At 36.3% G+C, this 18,158-nt stretch overlaps 3 protein-coding genes across 3 annotated transcripts; 2 read left to right on the forward strand and 1 right to left on the reverse strand.

The window, feature by feature from the left end:
* The first annotated feature begins 458 nt into the window (after positions 1-458).
* LOC122274410 (protein FAR1-RELATED SEQUENCE 5-like) lies at positions 459-3,715 on the forward strand. Its single transcript, XM_043083450.1, has 6 exons — positions 459-1,340; positions 1,500-2,568; positions 2,688-2,872; positions 2,978-3,067; positions 3,194-3,281; positions 3,654-3,715. The coding sequence occupies exons 1-6, from the start codon at positions 459-461 to the stop codon at positions 3,713-3,715; spliced, it is 2,376 nt and encodes a 791-aa protein (XP_042939384.1).
* Positions 3,716-4,260: 545 nt separating this feature from the next.
* On the reverse strand, positions 4,261-5,142 carry LOC122318349. Its single transcript, XM_043135624.1, has 2 exons — positions 4,705-5,142; positions 4,261-4,615 (listed from the first exon to the last, which is right to left on the reverse strand). The coding sequence occupies exons 1-2, from the start codon at positions 4,876-4,878 to the stop codon at positions 4,337-4,339; spliced, it is 453 nt and encodes a 150-aa protein (XP_042991558.1). The 5' UTR covers positions 4,879-5,142; the 3' UTR covers positions 4,261-4,336.
* A 5,032-nt stretch (positions 5,143-10,174) lies between these two features.
* On the forward strand, positions 10,175-12,703 carry LOC122317846. The gene is made up of 3 exons (XM_043134888.1): positions 10,175-10,798; positions 10,932-11,309; positions 12,060-12,703. Exons 1-3 carry the CDS (start codon positions 10,387-10,389, stop codon positions 12,416-12,418), a joined length of 1,149 nt encoding a protein of 382 aa, XP_042990822.1. The 5' UTR covers positions 10,175-10,386; the 3' UTR covers positions 12,419-12,703.
* The last annotated feature ends 5,455 nt before the right edge of the window (positions 12,704-18,158 follow it).

The following is an 18,158-nucleotide window of genomic DNA, read 5'->3' on the forward strand; positions in this document are numbered from 1 at the left end:
CATCCATGATATAATTTTCCTGAAACCTTATCAAAGACTAACCTTGGATATTGAACAACTTTTACAGGGCATGGGAAAAGGGGAAGAACACCCGTCTTCCCATACACTATCTAGCTCAATTCCCCCCACTTCAGTATGTTATTTGAGCCTATATAAAACTTATTGGTATTATAAGTTTAGCATTCTAATTAGCATTATTATTTTTATGTTAGGACATTCTTGAAACTGGTTTAGTAAAGTATACAAATTACATGCACGGTTATTTTGGACCAGTGCCTGAATGGTCACCAACTTTTATGCCATATCAAGCTGGCTACCAAATTCCAATCAACATTCAGGTGGTTTTGAAGCTTGAATCTTGTTGTATTTGTAGTTATTTAATATTTTTTATTAAAAGTAGTTTAAATGTTTTCTTTTTTTCTTTTAAGCAGAATGTTGGTTACCCATTTCAATATGGGATGACACCTCCGAGGGCAATTATCAATACAAGCTCCGCAACGAGTGCAAGAGTTGGTGACCGAGATACACGCATTTGTTTGGAAATTGAAGAGGCATGTAGTTCCGCTAAAGTTGATGAAGAGAATATCATGGATAGATCAAATGAAATTGAAATCGATGATGGCACTACCGGTACACCACAGGTAGTTCCATCATCAGATGGTGATGATATCATCGAGGAGCCCAACTCGGGGATGGAGTTTAATTCGTTTGATGAATTGTTGAGCTATTATAAGCATTATGCTAAGAAGAACGGGTTTGGGGTGATGACCCAAAGGAGCGAGAGGTCAGAAGATCAATCAGTCAGATATGTCACCCTTGGGTGTGCACGGGGAGGAAAGGCCCGGAATAAAAGTTTAAATGTTGCCAACCCTCGTCCAACAAGAAAGACGGACTGTAAGGCAAGGATTAATGCCTTAAGAGTCGAGGGGAAGATGCGGTTGACAACAGTTTATAATACACATAATCACGGACTAAGCCCAAAAAAGAGTCGCTTCTTTCGATGTAATAGAGATGTGAGTGAGACCGTTAAAAGGGTCCTAGACACAAACGACATAGCTGGCATCCGACTGAATAAGAGTTATGGATCTCTTGTCGTAGGGGCAGGTGGGTTTGAGAACCTCCCATTTTTGGAGAAGGATTGTCGCAATTACATCCACAAAGCACGACATCTACGACTTGGTGCAGGGGGTGCTGGAGCACTGAGAGATTATTTTATGAGGATGCAGTTTAAAAATAACGGGTTTTTTGCATTGATGGATTTGGACGATGACGGTAGGTTGAAGAATGTTTTCTGGTCAAATCCACGTAGTCGGGCAGCCTACCAATATTTTGGTGATGTGGTGACATTCGACACCACATACCTGACAAATAGGTATGGGATGCCCTTTGCACCATTTGTTGGTGTAAATCACCACGGGCAGTCGATTCTTTTGGGAGCTGGCCTGATTTCTAGTGAGGACACAGAGACTTTTGCATGGTTATTCAGAACTTGGTTGCAGTGTATGGACGGTATATCTCCAAAGGTCATTATTACTGATCAAGATCGAGCAATGAAAAATGCAATTGCACTTATCTTTCCGGAAACACGACACAGGTTTTGCCTATGGCATATACTGAAAAAAGTCCCTGAGAAGCTTGGGTCATATGCTGCGTACAAAAGTGGGCTGAAAACTGGGTTAATGAAATGTGTGTACGACACACAATCTATTGAGGACTTTGAAAAGTGTTGGGCCGAGTTTATTAACACATTTGAGTTACATGAGAATGCGTGGTTGAATAGTTTATATGCAGAGCGTGATCATTGGGTACCGGTTTTCCTAAAAGAGACCTTTTGGGCTGGAATGAGTACAACCCAACGCAGCGAGAGTATGAATGCCTTTTTTGATGGTTATGTCCATTCGAAGACAAACTTGAAGGAGTTTGTCGACCAGTTTGACAGTGCGCTTAAGAAGAAAATTGAGAATGAAAATCAGGCAGAATTCCAGTCTTTTAGTGTCACTATCCCCTGCGTATCTAGATCTCCAATAGAAAAGAAGTTTCAAGAGTTATACACCAACGCGAAATTCAAGGAAGTTCAGCAACAAGTAATTGGTGTGCTTGATCTGGAGACATCTCTACTGACGTCAGATGGTGTTTTGAAGAGTTATTTGGTAGAAGATGAAGTTCGTATTCAGGAGTTCACAAAAAGCTTGACATATTCCGTGGAATTGAATGTGGATGATTGCAATGCAAAATGTTCATGTGGGTTATTTCAAATGAGGGGGATACTGTGTAGACATATTTTGGCGATATTCAAATCAAACGGCATAAAATCATTGCCAGACCGGTACATTTTAGACCGGTGGAGGAAGGACATCAAAAGGAGATACACATTAATCCGAAGCAGCTACGACGAAGGGGAGCTGAGGCCAAATGGTAATAGATATCCTATCCTTTTGAATATGTGTTATACGATGATAGATTATGCGGTGGATTGTAATGAGCACTTTGAAGATGCAAAGAAGAGGATACATGAGATGACTGAATGTTATCGTCAGAACCAGCGCCCCATATCTTTCACCGAATCAGGTTCGTTCGAAGGCTACGACTTGTTTAGTATATCATCTTATTTGGTTAGTTCATTATAACCAAAACTAACCAAACTACAAAAATGTATCAATATATAATTTTGTAAGCTTAAAATGCAGGGGGTTTGGAGATGGTAGTTACAACTGCCGTTGGTAGCTCACAACAAGTCAAGAGTCCAAATGTTGTCAGAGGGAAAGGAAGACCCCCATCTTTGAGGAGAGCATCCAGGATGGAGACAGAGCTGAGCAAGGTTAAAGCCAAACAAAGTAAGGCACAAGTGGGAGGAAAGCGCAAACATAATCATGTATTAACCAAAACCCAACTGCCCCCTTTATTCTAATGTTTATAAAGTTTCACACATAAAAGTTAGCAAAGTATTGAGTATTTTTATTTTTTACTTTATTATTAGCGAGATGAAGGAGATACAACAGCAAAGGAGACGCGCAGGAATTTATTTGGCCCAATAGAGACCCCCATCTTCAATGTTGGAAATTTTCAGGTATATTAGAAGCATTTGGAATATATTTTAGAAGAAATTAGGTGGAATTCATATGTTACGTAATTGGTGTGCACTGAAAGCAATTAATAATCATTGGTAGCTAACTTCATAGAGATATTGCTCTAGATTGTGGCAAACAGCGCAGCAACTGACATTTGTGGTACCCAGTTTGGTCATACAGTATTTGGGACTCAAGAAACAGTAAGGCTTGTTGGTAACTTTCAATTAAATTCATGTATTCAACAACTAAAGATAATATCTATTTTTACTTCATTACAGTTGCAATTTGGGTTGGATGGATCACAACTAGAGTGTATGGATGGGACACAACCAGATCAAACAATGAGGTTGATGGATTTTTAAAAACATGAATTTTTTGTTGAAAAGCTGTAATTCCTAGAGAATTGCTCTAGTATATGGTGTAATTATTATGTTTTGCAAGTCTATAATGTTACAGTCGATGTCACTGAGAGTTACATATTAGGGGTTGTAATTATTAGATTTGGAATTTTAAGCAACTTCATGTAACCTGTGAAACCTACGGGTTTAAATTGTAAAGCATAATATTGTATTAATATCACTTCAGGTGGTTTTGAAATTTTAGAAGAAATTGCAAACTGGGTTAATAGGGGAAATTCAAGAGTTTGACAAAATTCAATATAGGATACGTGAGTCCTAGCTAACTTTCAGGTATGTAGACACTGAGTTGTTATGGTTTATTCAGGCAGTTGATGCATTATTTTGTTGGTACGCGCAAGGTCTAGTTATGATTTAAAACAAAGTAAGCCAACAAGCCTGAGTTGTTATGGTTTATTGAAGGAGTGTATATGGTTTATCAGCAACGCAGGAGTTATATTGGTTTATTTAAGCAACACGGACAAGGAGTTACACACTGGAGCAACAAGCATTAGTTGTTGGTTCCTGTAATCCAAACTCAATTCGTGTCTATATATCAGATTCCTGTAATCCAAAGCAATTCAAGTTGCTGAAATAGAAATTCAGACGGGCTCAGCCCTTCCAACCAGATTCTCTTGGTAGCTAAAATCATTCAATTTCATTAATAGATTCTATTTCAGAGTACATCCACCATCAAGCACAAAATGAAACTTGTTTATGAGTCTCAAACATTGAATCCGAACCCCATAGTACATAAACCATCAAGACAGAACAGAACAAAAAAAAAGGAAAAATCTCATTACAAACGTCCAAGTTTTGTTCAGACTAACTTAATATACATACACAAAATAAAGCTATACATTCAAATAGAAATCACTTAGACACCAGAAAGTAACATGAGACAACAATGGCAACAGCCCAATACAGATTGTTTAGTGTGCGTCTCCGCCTGTTTTGAGCATCTTGCTTCCGAACCTCCTCAAGTATATTAGCCAACATCTTCTCCATGGCATCGGCTCGCTTTCTGAACTCAATTTTATCCATTCTCAGCTCTTCCTCCCTCCTTAATAGATATTGCTTTATATCTTCAATTTCTTGCTCTACGTCCAAAGCACCATCCGCCCACTTGAAGAACTTGCAATACGGTAAGCCCTATTCATTAATTACATTGACAAAAATGTTAGATGTACCCTCTTCAAAAACAAGTGACTATAAAAATGTTACATGAACGAATGTTTTACCTCATTGTTGTACTTCGGGCAGCCTAAGAAGGGTCGTCCTGGATTTTTGGGAGTATTTGAGTATCTCAGTGTTGCCTCAACCTCACAGAAGCAGGAAGGTTGACTCGAAGTACGTTTACCAATGGATGAAGAAGACGAAGGTGATGACAACATAATTTTCCTGAACCAGAACATATAAACATTTAATCATATTCAAATCCATCCAAGTAAGCTTAAAAACAGAACAACTAAAGGTATGAAATCAAGAGAATATCATGCAAATAATATCAGTTCAGCCTCATTTAATCATATTCAAATCCATCCAAGTAAGCTTAAAAACAGAACAACTAAAGGTATGAAATCAAGAGAATATCATGCAAATAATATCACTTCAATCCCATTTAATCATATTCAAATCCATCCAAGTAAGCTTAAAAACAGAACAACTAAAGGTATGAAATCAAGAGAATATCATGCAAATAATATCACTTCAATCCCATTTAATCATATTCAAATCCATCCAAGTAAGCTTATAAACAGAACAACTAAAGTTATGAAATGAAGAGAATATCATGCAAATAATATCACTTCAGCCTCATTTAATCATATTCAAATTCATCCAAGTAAGCTTAGAAACAGAACAACTAAAGGTATTAAATCAAGAGAATATCATGCAAATAATATCACTTCAGCCTCATTTTAATCATATTCAAATCCATCCAAGTAAGCTTAAAAACAGAACAACTAAAGGTATGAAATCAAGAGAATATCATGCAAATAATATCACTTCAGCCTCATTTAATCATATTCAAATCCATCCAAGTAAGCTTAAAAACAGAACAACTAAAGGTATGAAATCAAGAGAATATCATGTAAATAATATCACTTCAATCCCATTTAATCATATTCAAATCCATCCAACTAAGCTTATAAACAAAACAACTAAAGGTATGAAATCAAGAGAATATCATGCAAATAATATCACTTCAATCCCATTTAATCATATTCAAATCCATCCAAGTAAGCTTAAAAACAGAACAACTAAAGGTATGAAATCAAGAGAATATCATGCAAATAATATCACTTCAATCCCATTTAATCATATTCAAATCCATCCAACTAAGCTTAAAAATAGAACAACTAAAGGTATGAAATCAAGAGAATATCATGCAAATAATATCACTTCAATCCCATTTAATCATATTCAAATCCATCCAAGTAAGCTTAAAAACAGAACAACTAAAGGTATGAAATCAAGAGAATATCATGCAAATAATATCACTTCAATCCCATTTAATCATCTTCAAATCCATCCAAGTAAGCTTATAAACAGAACAACTAAAGTTATGAAATGAAGAGAATATCATGCAAATAATATCACTTCAGCCTCATTTAATCATATTCAAATTCATCCAAGTAAGCTTAGAAACAGAACAACTAAAGGTATTAAATCAAGAGAATATCATGCAAATAATATCACTTCAGCCTCATTTTAATCATATTCAAATCCATCCAAGTAAGCTTAAAAACATAACAACTAAAGGTATGAAATCAAGAGAATATCATGCAAATAATATCACTTCAGCCTCATTTAATCATATTCAAATCCATCCAAGTAAGCTTAAAAACAGAACAACTAAAGGTATGAAATCAAGAGAATATCATGCAAATAATATCACTTCAATCCCATTTAATCATATTCAAATCCATCCAACTAAGCTTATAAACAGAACAACTAAAGGTATGAAATCAAGGGAATATCATGCAAATAATATCACTTCAATCCCATTTAATCATATTCAAATCCATCCAAGTAAGCTTAAAAACAGAACAACTAAAGGTATGAAATCAAGAGAATATCATGCAAATAATATCACTTCAATCCCATTTAATCATATTCAAATCCATCCAAGTAAGCTTATAAACAGAACAACTAAAGTTATGAAATGAAGAGAATATCATGCAAATAATATCACTTCAGCCTCATTTAATCATATTCAAATTCATCCAAGTAAGCTTAGAAACAGAACAACTAAAGGTATGAAATCAAGAGAATATCATGCAAATAATATCACTTCAGCCTCATTTTAATCATATTCAAATCCATCCAAGTAAGCTTAAAAACAGAACAACTAAAGGTATGAAATCAAGAGAATATCATGCAAATAATATCACTTCAGCCTCATTTAATCATATTCAAATCCATCCAAGTAAGCTTAAAAACAGAACAACTAAAGGTATGAAATCAAGAGAATATCATGCAAATAATATCACTTCAATCCCATTTAATCATATTCAAATCCATCCAACTAAGCTTATAAACAGAACAACTAAAGTAAAACTCAACTTCGGTTGGACACAGGGTGCTGCATTCATTCTCAATGCTGCATAAATAATAACCTCCAGACGAAACAAGCACAAAATCAGATTCAGTCCCCAAAATAAACATAACAAATACATGCAAATAAATAAATAATATCTTTCTTCCTAAATTGAAAGGGGGAGCTTACGTATTTATGTATGGGTTCTCTGGCCAATTGCCCAGTGCCCAAATCCGAGGTCCAAGAAGAACGGGTTAGGTTTAGGGTTAGGGTTAGGGTTAGGGTTAGGATTAGGGTTTCGGGAATTAGGGTTTCGGGAATTAGGGTTAGGGTTCGGGAATTAGGGTTAGGGTTAGGGTTAGGGTTCGGGAATTAGGGTTAGGGTTAGGGTTAGGGTTTCGGGATCCACCAGGGTGAAGAGACAATGTTCTCTTTTTCAAGACTAACCGAGGTGGGAAAGATGATAAAATCTAACAAAACTTGTGAAATCGAAAACACTAGGGATAACCCACACAAATATTACAACCCAGACTTGCGAAATATACAAGTGAATCGTTATGGAGAACCCAGACTTGCGAAAGACAAATCTCGAGAAATCGAAATGAGAACCTAGATAAATCTCGAGAAATCGAAGTGACTGAAACCGAGGAACTACCAATCCTGGATCTGCGAAAGAAATGACAAAAATATATAAGGATGAAGCACCATTCCAACTCAGACTAAGGATTCATGTAAATAAAAGTGGGATACAACAATTAGGGTTAGGGTTCTTCGCAAACACAAGGAGAACCCACACTGTGAAATCGAATACACAGTGCTGAACCCACACTATGAAATCGAATACACAGTGTTGAACCCACACTCATTTAGAACCCCGGTTAGTCAAATCAACAAAACTACAGAAGAACCAAAAAACCGAAGGATAACCAAGTCCTACGAAAGAGTCTAAACGAGAAATCCAACTGATAACACAAACATCTAAAAAAATGAAACCGAGGAACTAAAATCCTGCGAAATATTTTAGACAAAAATACAAGTTTGAAGCACCATTCAAACTCAGAGTAAGGGATCGAAGGGTTAGGGTTCTTCGTGAGTATCAGAGGAGAGATGAGAGGGAAGGGGCGATGGAGAAGACGAGGGGAGTCGGCTGAAGTGTTTGAGTTAGGGTTTGGTGAGGGTAATGAATATAAACCATTGACAGTACGCACCGTTTCATTACTAAAGTGGGTGTCGGTTCGATTTCCACTCGGCTCCTTTTCAATTCACTTTAATGAAACGAACCGTTTCATTAACAGTGCCACGTAGGACCCCGACTGCGCCGCCGCTCCCCAAAGCGACTGTAAACAACATTTTCCATCTTGAAAACTGATATTTTATAACAAAAAATATACACAGCAGTCTTATATTTTTTTACATTATTAAAAAATATGAATTTATTATTTTATTCTCTTTTATTTTATACTTAAAAAATAATGATGTGTTGGATGTGAAGCTAATTTTATAAAATGAAATGAAATGATACTTAGCTTCTTCTTTTTTAATTCAAATTGTAAAAACTATTTTAGATAAAAAGAAAGAATAGTAAGAAATTAAGATTATTTCTCCAATTAGGCTTGGTAAAAGTGGCAACTGTAGTTCCGAGGAATGGATTAGGCCTCACAAGACTCGAAATCTGTACTTTTGATAGTGCTGTGTGCTTCTTTCTTTGAACTTTCATCCATTTATATCTTTCCATGTCTGGGAAGTTGTTCTTACTTATCAAAATAGGTGTTATAATTATAAATAGATTTTATAAAAATAAATTTTTAAATTGATATAATTATTTGTGACACGATTTATTTTATAATAAAAATAATTTTATAATATAACGCAAGAGCATTCACATTAGGTTTTCTATAAAATTTCTTATAATTTAATTAAAAATGACATTTCCTAAAACTTTTTCCTAAATTTTATTCATCTTTCAAAAATCTTATACATCTCATCTTTTATATTCTATTAAAATATTATTTTTTTTCTCTCACTTCTATTTACAAACTTAACTACTTAATAATTCAATATTTTTTGTTATGTTTTGAACTATTACTCTAGTGAATATTTTAAACAAAAATTTAAATTATTTTTTGTGGGTATGATAATATTTTTAAAATTAACTTTTATATATTTTTGTAATTATTTAAATTATTTTTAAAATTATTATTTAAAAATATATCAAATATGAGAATTATAGAAAGTGTAGATGATTAGAAATAGGTAAGCATGATAAAAAGTGTAAATGATTAGAATAAAATATTAATAAGAAATATTTTGAGAATGTACAGTAATTTTCCAAATACATCCCATAAACACTTTTCTTGAAATGAAGATTCGAATGTAAAGATAATTTTAATGAAATCTCTAAAATTTTCATTAAATTATAAAAAAAATATACCTATGTCGAGAATGCTCTTATATCAAGTCATGTCAATCTAAAATTTTTTTGTAGTTAAAAACATTTTTCTATTCTCAATTACTTCAGTTTAATTTATAAAAAATTTATTATTATTTTATTATTATTTATAAACCATGTCAGTGTTATCCGAAATTAATGATAGCTATGGCATTACCTTTCCGCGCAAATTGGTCGTGCATGAAGTACTCCCTTCATCTCCGACACTGAAGTTGACACCCCAAGCCTTATATGATTATATCATTACAGTGGATGGCCTTTTGGCTTCCAAAACCAGTACAGGCTGAACAGTTTGCCCATGATGATCTATTCTTCTACACCCCTAAATTAATTGACAATTTCGCGACTGCAGACAGCGTCACCCAATGTCAAAACAAATATAGAATAATCTGAAGAGAAAATGGTCGCCAGGGAGTGATCAGAATGCATGTGAGAATCAACGCTAGCTATATATCCACGGTATCTTTCACATGGACGGCGGTACTTTAAATAAATTAGCCGTTGATAAATTCCAGAGAGTTTTTAAGTTCTGGGTGGACGTTTCTGCCATCAGATCATCTGCATGCGTGATTGGATGAAGATATGTACCAAAACGAATTATTCAAAATATTAATTGTTTTTGTATTTACGAACTTTCATGGGTATTTCCGTACACAGATTCCAAATTTAAGGGCTAGTACACGAAGGAGCTAGGAAGCAACTCTTTCCTGACTGGCCAACCCGTGAAAAAGATTGCACTTATCCTCCTGCTCTGTTGGGTCTGGACAAAGAAAGCCAGCCATGACTCTTTCGTCTGTATGTATTGATTAGTTTTTAGCAACAGTGGCATCAGGAACAAGAACCAAAAAATCTTCACACACACTCACACACATATACAGCTATTGAATCCACGACAAGTCACCATCATTGCAGAAATTCAAGAATTTTCAAGAGATGAAAAGCCGACTGTCTTCGTTTGATGAAGAAGAAGATGAGAATGGGTTATCGAAAATGGTTCATTATTGGTGGCGTTCAGCTGCCGAGTTTGATGAATGTGTCAAGCTCAAGTTTGACCTCCCAAACGTTTCAAGCCTAACACCTAGGCTTAAAGTGCTAAGGGAAATGGAAAGGTTGGCTTTGGTTGCACCTGATGGACTGAACGAGCTTCGGCACAAGCTTTTCACGTATCGTTCTGGTAATTTTTGGGTGCCTACGGGGGGGATCAACAAGGAAGACATGGACATTCCTCCAACCATTACAATTCTCTTGCTGGGTTTTACTGGTTCAGGCAAAAGCTCACTCGTGAACCTTATGTACAGTGTTCTTGGGCGCTCTGGACTAATACCATTCTCTCAAACATCACTAGGTAAGCCACTGCTTATAAGTTCTAGTTTTGCTTATGGTGTGCATTTTTGTGCCGAAAATGTACTCAAAGATGTTTGAATTGTACTGATTCAAGATAACGGATCATTGAAGTAGTATCCTGTTTTCTGTTGCAGGGAGTTCTTCCGATTTCACCTCTATGCTTATGAAAGAGCATAATGTGTTGAGGTCTATGCAAAGCGGGTTTTGTGTGTATGATTCAAGGGGCTTTAATTATGATAAAATGGGGGAGAATCTCGAAGAATTGTCGAGTTGGATGACTGATGGTGTTAATCATAATCAGCTATGCTTAAGGTTGGGAGATGATGCATTGAACAATGATGATATGGAAAATCACACCATGAATTCATCTTCAAAATTCATCAAAAGGAGAGTGAACTATGCAATGGTGGTGGCTAATACAGCAGAGATCTATAGAGCTTCAAAAGCAGGTGATTTCAAGCCACTGGAAGCCATCAGAGAACTCTTGTGCTGTCCTGTTCTTAAAAAAACCAGTAAGACCTCTATAATTTTAAAGTTCGTTTATTTTTTCTACTTCTGTCCCAAGTATGCCACCAAACAAGATTTTTTAAAACCTAAATTGGTTCCATATGATTTAACATCGTCATAAATATGATGTTGAAGTACAGAAATCATTTTCACAGCAAACATTATAATCCGAAGCACTATTCAATGAGCACAACAGGAGACCTACTTTGTAAAACATAATTATCAAAGTGATGTACTGAAGTTTCTTGTCATTTGTCAATCCAGTTAGGTTTCATCCACTTTAAAAGTTTGAAAGTGATTTTCTTATTCAATCTTTTATCAATCATGACTAAACTGAATACATCATAAGCTCCTCCATGATGGTCATTCCGACCCTACAACTTATGAATTTTACTCATCAAATCTCAGCCACAAACTTAATAGATGACAAAAAGATTTTTACCATCTGATCCTTGGCCTTTCTTAAATTAATTGATTTTCCTGTAAGTCAAGACTCAGGATGTCCATTTTGAAGGTCATGTCATCTTGGACAGACGACCTACCATGGGCCTGGCCAGTTGAAATACACGTGCTAACTGCTAATGTTGTCTCTATTGCTTAAAAACTTTTGTTTTTGGATCTGTTAAACACCTTATTATTCTTTTAGGGGTAAATCTTGTGAGTATGGCATATCTGCTACGGTAATGAGCAATAGATTCTCGCAGTAGATTCTCATATCAGTGATATAATAAGTGTTGGATCAATTGGGGCTGCAGATGAGAACCCTCTACTGATCTTAACACACGGAGACATGTTATCAACGGAGGAGAGGATCGAGGGACGGCTGAAGATATGTGAATGGCTAGGTATATCAGAGACAACTGGGGTGTATGATATTGTGTGCCTCACACAGTATGGATATCTTGCAGAAGAATCAGACCCTGTCACAGCCTATGCCTTATCTGAAGCTGTTTATAGAGCGTTGCTTGTATCAGATAGGGGTCACTTTCCGAAAAAAGATATGTGGGACTGGGCAGTGCTCATATTGTCGTGGCTAATGTGCTTCTTTGCAACTTTCTTCGCTTTCCTTTCTGATGTTTGCTCCAAACTCGGGCAGAGGAATAAACTGTTGTGAATGATATTGGTGTCTTGTAGGAAGTATTCGTTGGTGTTTGATAGGCTGATGCGTCTTTTGCTGTTTGGTGTTCGCATTGCTGACTAGTGAGTTTTGAGATTGGCCAACTCAATGACTTTACGTGTAAATGAAACATTCTTCAAGCACAAAATGTAGTCTAACTTAGCTTCTGTTTGACCCCAAGAGTCAATAACTTCAATTCGCGTTGCTAGTTATAATGAAATACCAAGCATATTCATGTATTTGAATTTAAATGGTGAGGCTGTTCATGCCAACATTACTCTCTCTCTCTCTCTCTCTCTCTCTCTCTCTCTCTCTCTCTCTCTCTCTCTCTCTCTCTCTCTCTCTCTCTCTCTCTCTCTCTCTCTCTCTCTCTCTCTCTCTCTCTCTCTCTCTCTCATTTTAAATGTTTGCTACATCTTTAAAGTCTCAACTTTAGAGTAAGAGAGACTAGTATATTAATATTTTCTATAATTTTCAAACAAAACACTTATCTTTAATTTTAATTTTAATGTCCACATTTTCCATGGGTAACATTTAATATAGTGGGGTTCACGTTAGGGCTACTCATCTGGCCTACCCCTGTGACAGCCCGGGCCCCAGCCCCTGCTTGGAATTAGATGGTGACTAAAGTATCAGGACATGCAATACAAGGTTACATACCTCGTACATGACAGTTAAGATGTAATGCATATATAATCTAGCAATATGCAGTAAATCACAACAAAAAGCTCTTTAACTACTTAAGGACAGTGGCAATAATTAAACATGGTACCAAATGTAAAATCTCAAAAGTTAATACTTCCATAAGCAAGTTTTCTAAAAGAGTTAATTGTTTGAAAACATTTCCCCAAAACAAGGGACCCTCAAAATATTGTTTTTCTAAAATATCTTCAAAATATTATCACCAAAAGACTAAAGCCTCTCCGGCTTAATCCTCTTCTCAAGCAACTGATCTTTGCTTAGGCTCCTGAGTCACTTAAGTTCGTCAATGAGTTGTATTGCTTCAGTAAGGGGTTTGTCGATGGACTCCAAAAGCTTGGGGATCGAGGGCTCAGAAGAGCTAGCCTCCATTTTCAACACTATCCTCTCCAGAGGGAGTGTCGTCCTCTTTCATTTTGTCATCTCATCTTATCACCACTTCTATCATTCTGGTTGGGGAGAATGGTAATGAAAACTAACACAGTAAGATTTTAAGAAATCTCAACAAGTAAACAGTCAACACACAATAAATAACACATGCATATATAAGAAAACCACAAACAGTCGCAATTTAATAATAAATGCATGAACATGAACTTTTACGTAGACCTTGACACATGCAACTTAAACTTTTCATAAATATTCCTTTTATCTTTTAGACTTCTTAACACGTGTTCATATCATTTGAGCTCGGGTTCTTGTACTTGGCACAACATTTCATATCATAACATTTCATGGCATAGCATATCATATCATATCATAGAGCTTAAAAGCCTTGTTCATTTCATGATTCACATGAATGGATATCTCATGGCTTCCCTAAGTACTATGTATTCCTCGCTAGTTATTACATCAACTATCGATCCCTTTGAACGAGGTAACTACATCTTATCATAAACATTATCTTTTATTGAAATTCACTTACTTCACCTTCATTGTAACACTCACCCACTAGCTTTAGGCGAAACCTAGCTCTGATATCCTTTCATAGGAACCTTTTGAGACCCGTCGACTTTACTTCATCGACTCAGGGGTCTCCACTTGACTTTAAACACTCTAAAATGGATAGGAAGTTCCACTAGGGCATTTCCTTGTCCTAGCATTTTGGGTCGTGATAATTTACTTTTGACTCTTCAATTTGTAAAACATAGACTCCAATGCATGAAACATGACATAACACTTCATCATACTCATGCAAATATGTGCAACCCAAAACATATATAAATCCAATCACCATGTACATCTCACAGTATGGCTTGAAAATATTAGAACATGCAACCATAGGATGAACACATGTAAACATATATGAAATACACTCCTTCCAATCCAAAACAAATTTGGATTCCCTCAATATAGCCTTGGCTAAAACATCCAAGTCCTCCAAACAAGGATCTTCATCATCACATTTCATATTCACATGCTTCCACACGTTCATAGATCAAAACAAGCATACAAAGCATATATATATATATGATAAAGCCGAAACCCTAAACATGGCATATCCAAGATATGCATCAACATATCATTATCCAATCATGGCATTTCATCTTTATATCAAAACCGAATATACACTCCACAATGTAGCAAGACTCAACCAATGAAATATCAAACAAGAGTTCACAATATATATATACAAGAGTTATCCAAATAAATACATGTAAGACATATTAAAAAACACTAGAGAAACCCTAGTCTCGAAGTAGAGGTGGACATGTGTGTGCATCTCTGGTTTTTAAAAAGTGTCTTTCAAATAAAACCCTAGAGTCCGAAACTCTTGAGGACAAAAAACCCTAGCTTTTCCTCTAGGTATTGGTCGTGGCCTTCAACCCCTTTCCTACCATTCATAAGTTTAAACAAATAATACTCTTCAGGTTCTTCCTTCTCTAGGAGTGAAACCCTAGTTTTCTTTCTAAGTAAAAACCGAAACCCAAGCCCTTCAAAACTTGTGTTTCCTTCATTCAAAGTTTCTTCTTCCTTTTAAATAAAAGCCTTAGTTTCTAAAGTGAAAGTGTGTGGTTGTGAACAAAACCTTAAAACCAAATGAAGATGGTGGGTTTTTCCCTCTTGGCCGTATTTGTATGTGAAAGAAATGGCAGAATAGTTCTTACCTCCTTGAGTTCTTCCTCTAGCCAAATGGTGTAGGGAAAATCCTTGTGATTTTTGAAATGATTGGGGTGAAAGAGTGGTATTTGATTGGTGAGAAAGTGATGAGAAAGTGTAAGAACTTGAAAGGAAATGGTGAGTGCCGAAATCCGTGAGAAGAAAGTTGAAGATTTAAGCAAAAAGACCTCCAAGACTTTCGGCCATGCCTTTTTATAGAGAGCTTTCTATCCTTTTAGAAAAACAAGAGCTTTTGCATGGATGTCACTTGGCAAAAGACTCTTCCATTTCACCCTTGATGGGATTGCATGGGAAAGTCAAAAGCCTTTTCCAAGGATGGCGTGTAGCCTCCAAATCCGAACCCCTCTCTTGCCTCATCTTCCACTTTTGCCCTTCTTCTCTTGTCTAGATATAATGCACTTGATGGTTAAAAGGTAAAATCATAATTTCAAGTCCTTCTTGAAATTTCTCTACCATGTGTAAGGTTACCATGTGGCAAAGTGTGTGTGTTGTTTGCTTTGGCATAAAACCATAGATCTCCCCTAGGTGATCCTTGGCCTTCCCAAGACAAATCCCTTGGCCTTCCCCATGCAATCCGTCGCTCTCTCTCTCTCTCTCTCTCTCTCTCTCTCTCTCTATTCCAATATTCTTCTAGAACATGGCTCTCCCCTTCTCAAGTAAGATCTCCTTAAAACCCCAAAGGTTTCCTTCTTACTCCACACATGCATGACAAATGGCAACACCTAAAATGGCCTTAGCAAAGGGGCGTGTAAGCCCTAGCTCAAGTGACATCATCCTCCATTCAAACCTTCTAGAAACTCATGCATGCAAGACAAGTGTCTCACCATGCCTTCTCCCTAGGATTCTTGCTAGAAAAGATTAGAAAGTCCCTCCTTGCCATGCGACACCTACTTCAAGCCTTAGGAAACATTTTGGGCCTTCCAAACCTAATGCTATCCTATTTGGCCGAATCCCACATTGACCTTGTCGGGCTTCTCTTCTTCTTTCCTCCTTTATAGCTTTCTAAACTTATAGTCCTTAAGATCTAAGAATAAGACATACTATAGGGCTTTTCTTCCAACACTTGGATTATTTATCTCTCTTTCTAAAAGATTAAAAGACTTTTCTAAATAAAATAATAAAAAATAGACTTGACAAAGTTCGAGTTCTCACAACCCTCCCCCCCCCCCCCAACATGGGCTTGAGCAGGCAATCTACCCGGCCCAAGCAAACAAGCGGGAGGGCATTTTAATATAAGTTGTGGCGGGTGCCACTACCCATCCACCCATATTTCACCCTTCCACCCCACATATTTGGCATAAAAGCCAAAAGGGTGAAAACCCTAATTTGTCTCAACTCTCTCCTCTCTCAATTCCTCTTGCCGTCTAAGTCATCTCTCAATCTCCTCTTTCTTCTCCTTTTGCATCTCCTCCTTTATTGTTGGCACTATCCCCACAGCAGTGCAACATATCGTCTCATCCTTCTCTTCTTCCTCTTCTCTTCTGCTCCTCCTCCAAAGGCTACGACATGGCCATAGGTATGCTCAAAGAACCACAACCATGATGGGCCATAGGTCTCTACACAAAGTCGCAAACCCACCTCTTCTTCTTCCTTTTCTCATTTCCTCCTCCTCCACGTGGTTTTTTGCTTAGATCCACGGCCACAACTAGCTGTAGTTCTCTGCTCCGAGCCACAAGCCACAACGTGGTCGTCGTTTTGTTCAGAGAACCACGGGCCATGGTTCTTCTTCTTCATGTTCCTCTTCTTTGGTTGTGGTTTGATTTTTGTTGGTTAATCGATATGGATTCTAGTTTTGAGTTGATTTTAGTTTGCTTGAATTTTGGTTGGCTAGGTGTGGTCATGGGTTGATTTTGGCTAGGTATAGCCGAGCCACGAATTTGGTGGTTTGGTTTAGTTTGCTAGGCATGGTCGTTGGTTGATTTTGGTTTGGTTGATTGATTTTTGGATGGAGGAGTGGTCGAGCCATGGATCTAATTGGCTGATCTTGGTAGGGGCAAGGATATGGCCGATGCTCCGAGCCACTCGTCCACCCATCGATTGGACGAGGCTAAGGCATATATGGAAGAGGGAATGGGATGTCGAGACAATAATGACTCCCCACCCAAGTGGAGGGCAAGGTGCACGAGGGGTGGTTGCTTGCCTGTATAGGGCGGGTAGCACTCCTAGTTCATGCGTTGTATCTATGCCTTTTTGAATTATGAAAAGTATTTTGGAAAAAAATATATATAAAAATCTGAATTTGAGACAAAACAAAGGAAAATGACACATTTTCTACAAATTTTTTCTAAGTGTATTTTAAATCGAGAGCATTTTTACAAAAATACATTTTCTTTTAAACAAAGTTGTAAAAAAATGTTATGAGAGAAAAAATGGTGCAATCTTCGACTCCATTATCATTGCAGGTTTACAGAACTTCAGCGAAAGAAAAAAGAGCAATGCTACTCATTATTCTCTCATCATCCTATGGTGTAATATTAGATAATTGGAGATTATTTATTATATTTTACATATAAACCTATTATCTAATGTTACATCATGAGATAATGAGAAGATAATGAAAAATAGAATGATGGATATATTTTCTTAAAAAATAAAATACAAACAAACTACTTTTCACACAGGCACTATCCAAGAACCTTCAGATAGCAGTTGAATTCTATAACTGTGAAAAATCCCTGTAAAATGTGGATGAAATTGGGGAATCTTCTTTACCCTCCTTTCTGAACTTTTTTTTCTTGAAAAATGATACTTAGATTGATAAAAGAGAAATTTACTCATTGTGATTTTTATTTTTATTTTTTATTTTTATTATTTAATGGTTAAGTTCAAAGTGATTATTAATGAATTGATTTTTTTTATTATTTTAAAAATATTTTAAAAAAATAATAATAATAGTTTTAAAAAAATGCATTTGTTA

The sequence above is a fragment of the Carya illinoinensis genome, chromosome 8 (assembly GCF_018687715.1).
Source record: "Carya illinoinensis cultivar Pawnee chromosome 8, C.illinoinensisPawnee_v1, whole genome shotgun sequence".
NCBI classification, from domain to species: Eukaryota; Viridiplantae; Streptophyta; class Magnoliopsida; order Fagales; family Juglandaceae; genus Carya; species Carya illinoinensis.

What these genes read in the sequence shown, in the direction of transcription:
- LOC122274410 (XM_043083450.1), top strand. Translation starts at nt 459, where the DNA reads ATGACACCTCCGAGGGCAATTATCAATACAAGCTCCGCAACGAGTGCA. An exon ending in CATATCTTTCACCGAATCAG is followed by an intron (nt 2,569 to 2,687) that starts GTTCGTTCGAAG and finishes CTTAAAATGCAG; the next exon opens with GGGGTTTGGAGATGGTAGTT. An exon ending in AGAAACAGTAAGGCTTGTTG is followed by an intron (nt 3,282 to 3,653) that starts GTAACTTTCAAT and finishes ATATCACTTCAG; the next exon opens with GTGGTTTTGAAATTTTAGAA.
- LOC122318349 (XM_043135624.1), bottom strand. Translation starts at nt 4,878, where the DNA reads ATGTTCTGGTTCAGGAAAATTATGTTGTCATCACCTTCGTCTTCTTCA. An exon ending in GCCCGAAGTACAACAATGAG is followed by an intron (nt 4,616 to 4,704) that starts GTAAAACATTCG and finishes ATTAATGAATAG; the next exon opens with GGCTTACCGTATTGCAAGTT.
- LOC122317846 (XM_043134888.1), top strand. Translation starts at nt 10,387, where the DNA reads ATGAAAAGCCGACTGTCTTCGTTTGATGAAGAAGAAGATGAGAATGGG. An exon ending in ATTCTCTCAAACATCACTAG is followed by an intron (nt 10,799 to 10,931) that starts GTAAGCCACTGC and finishes TTTCTGTTGCAG; the next exon opens with GGAGTTCTTCCGATTTCACC. An exon ending in TCCTGTTCTTAAAAAAACCA is followed by an intron (nt 11,310 to 12,059) that starts GTAAGACCTCTA and finishes TTGGGGCTGCAG; the next exon opens with ATGAGAACCCTCTACTGATC.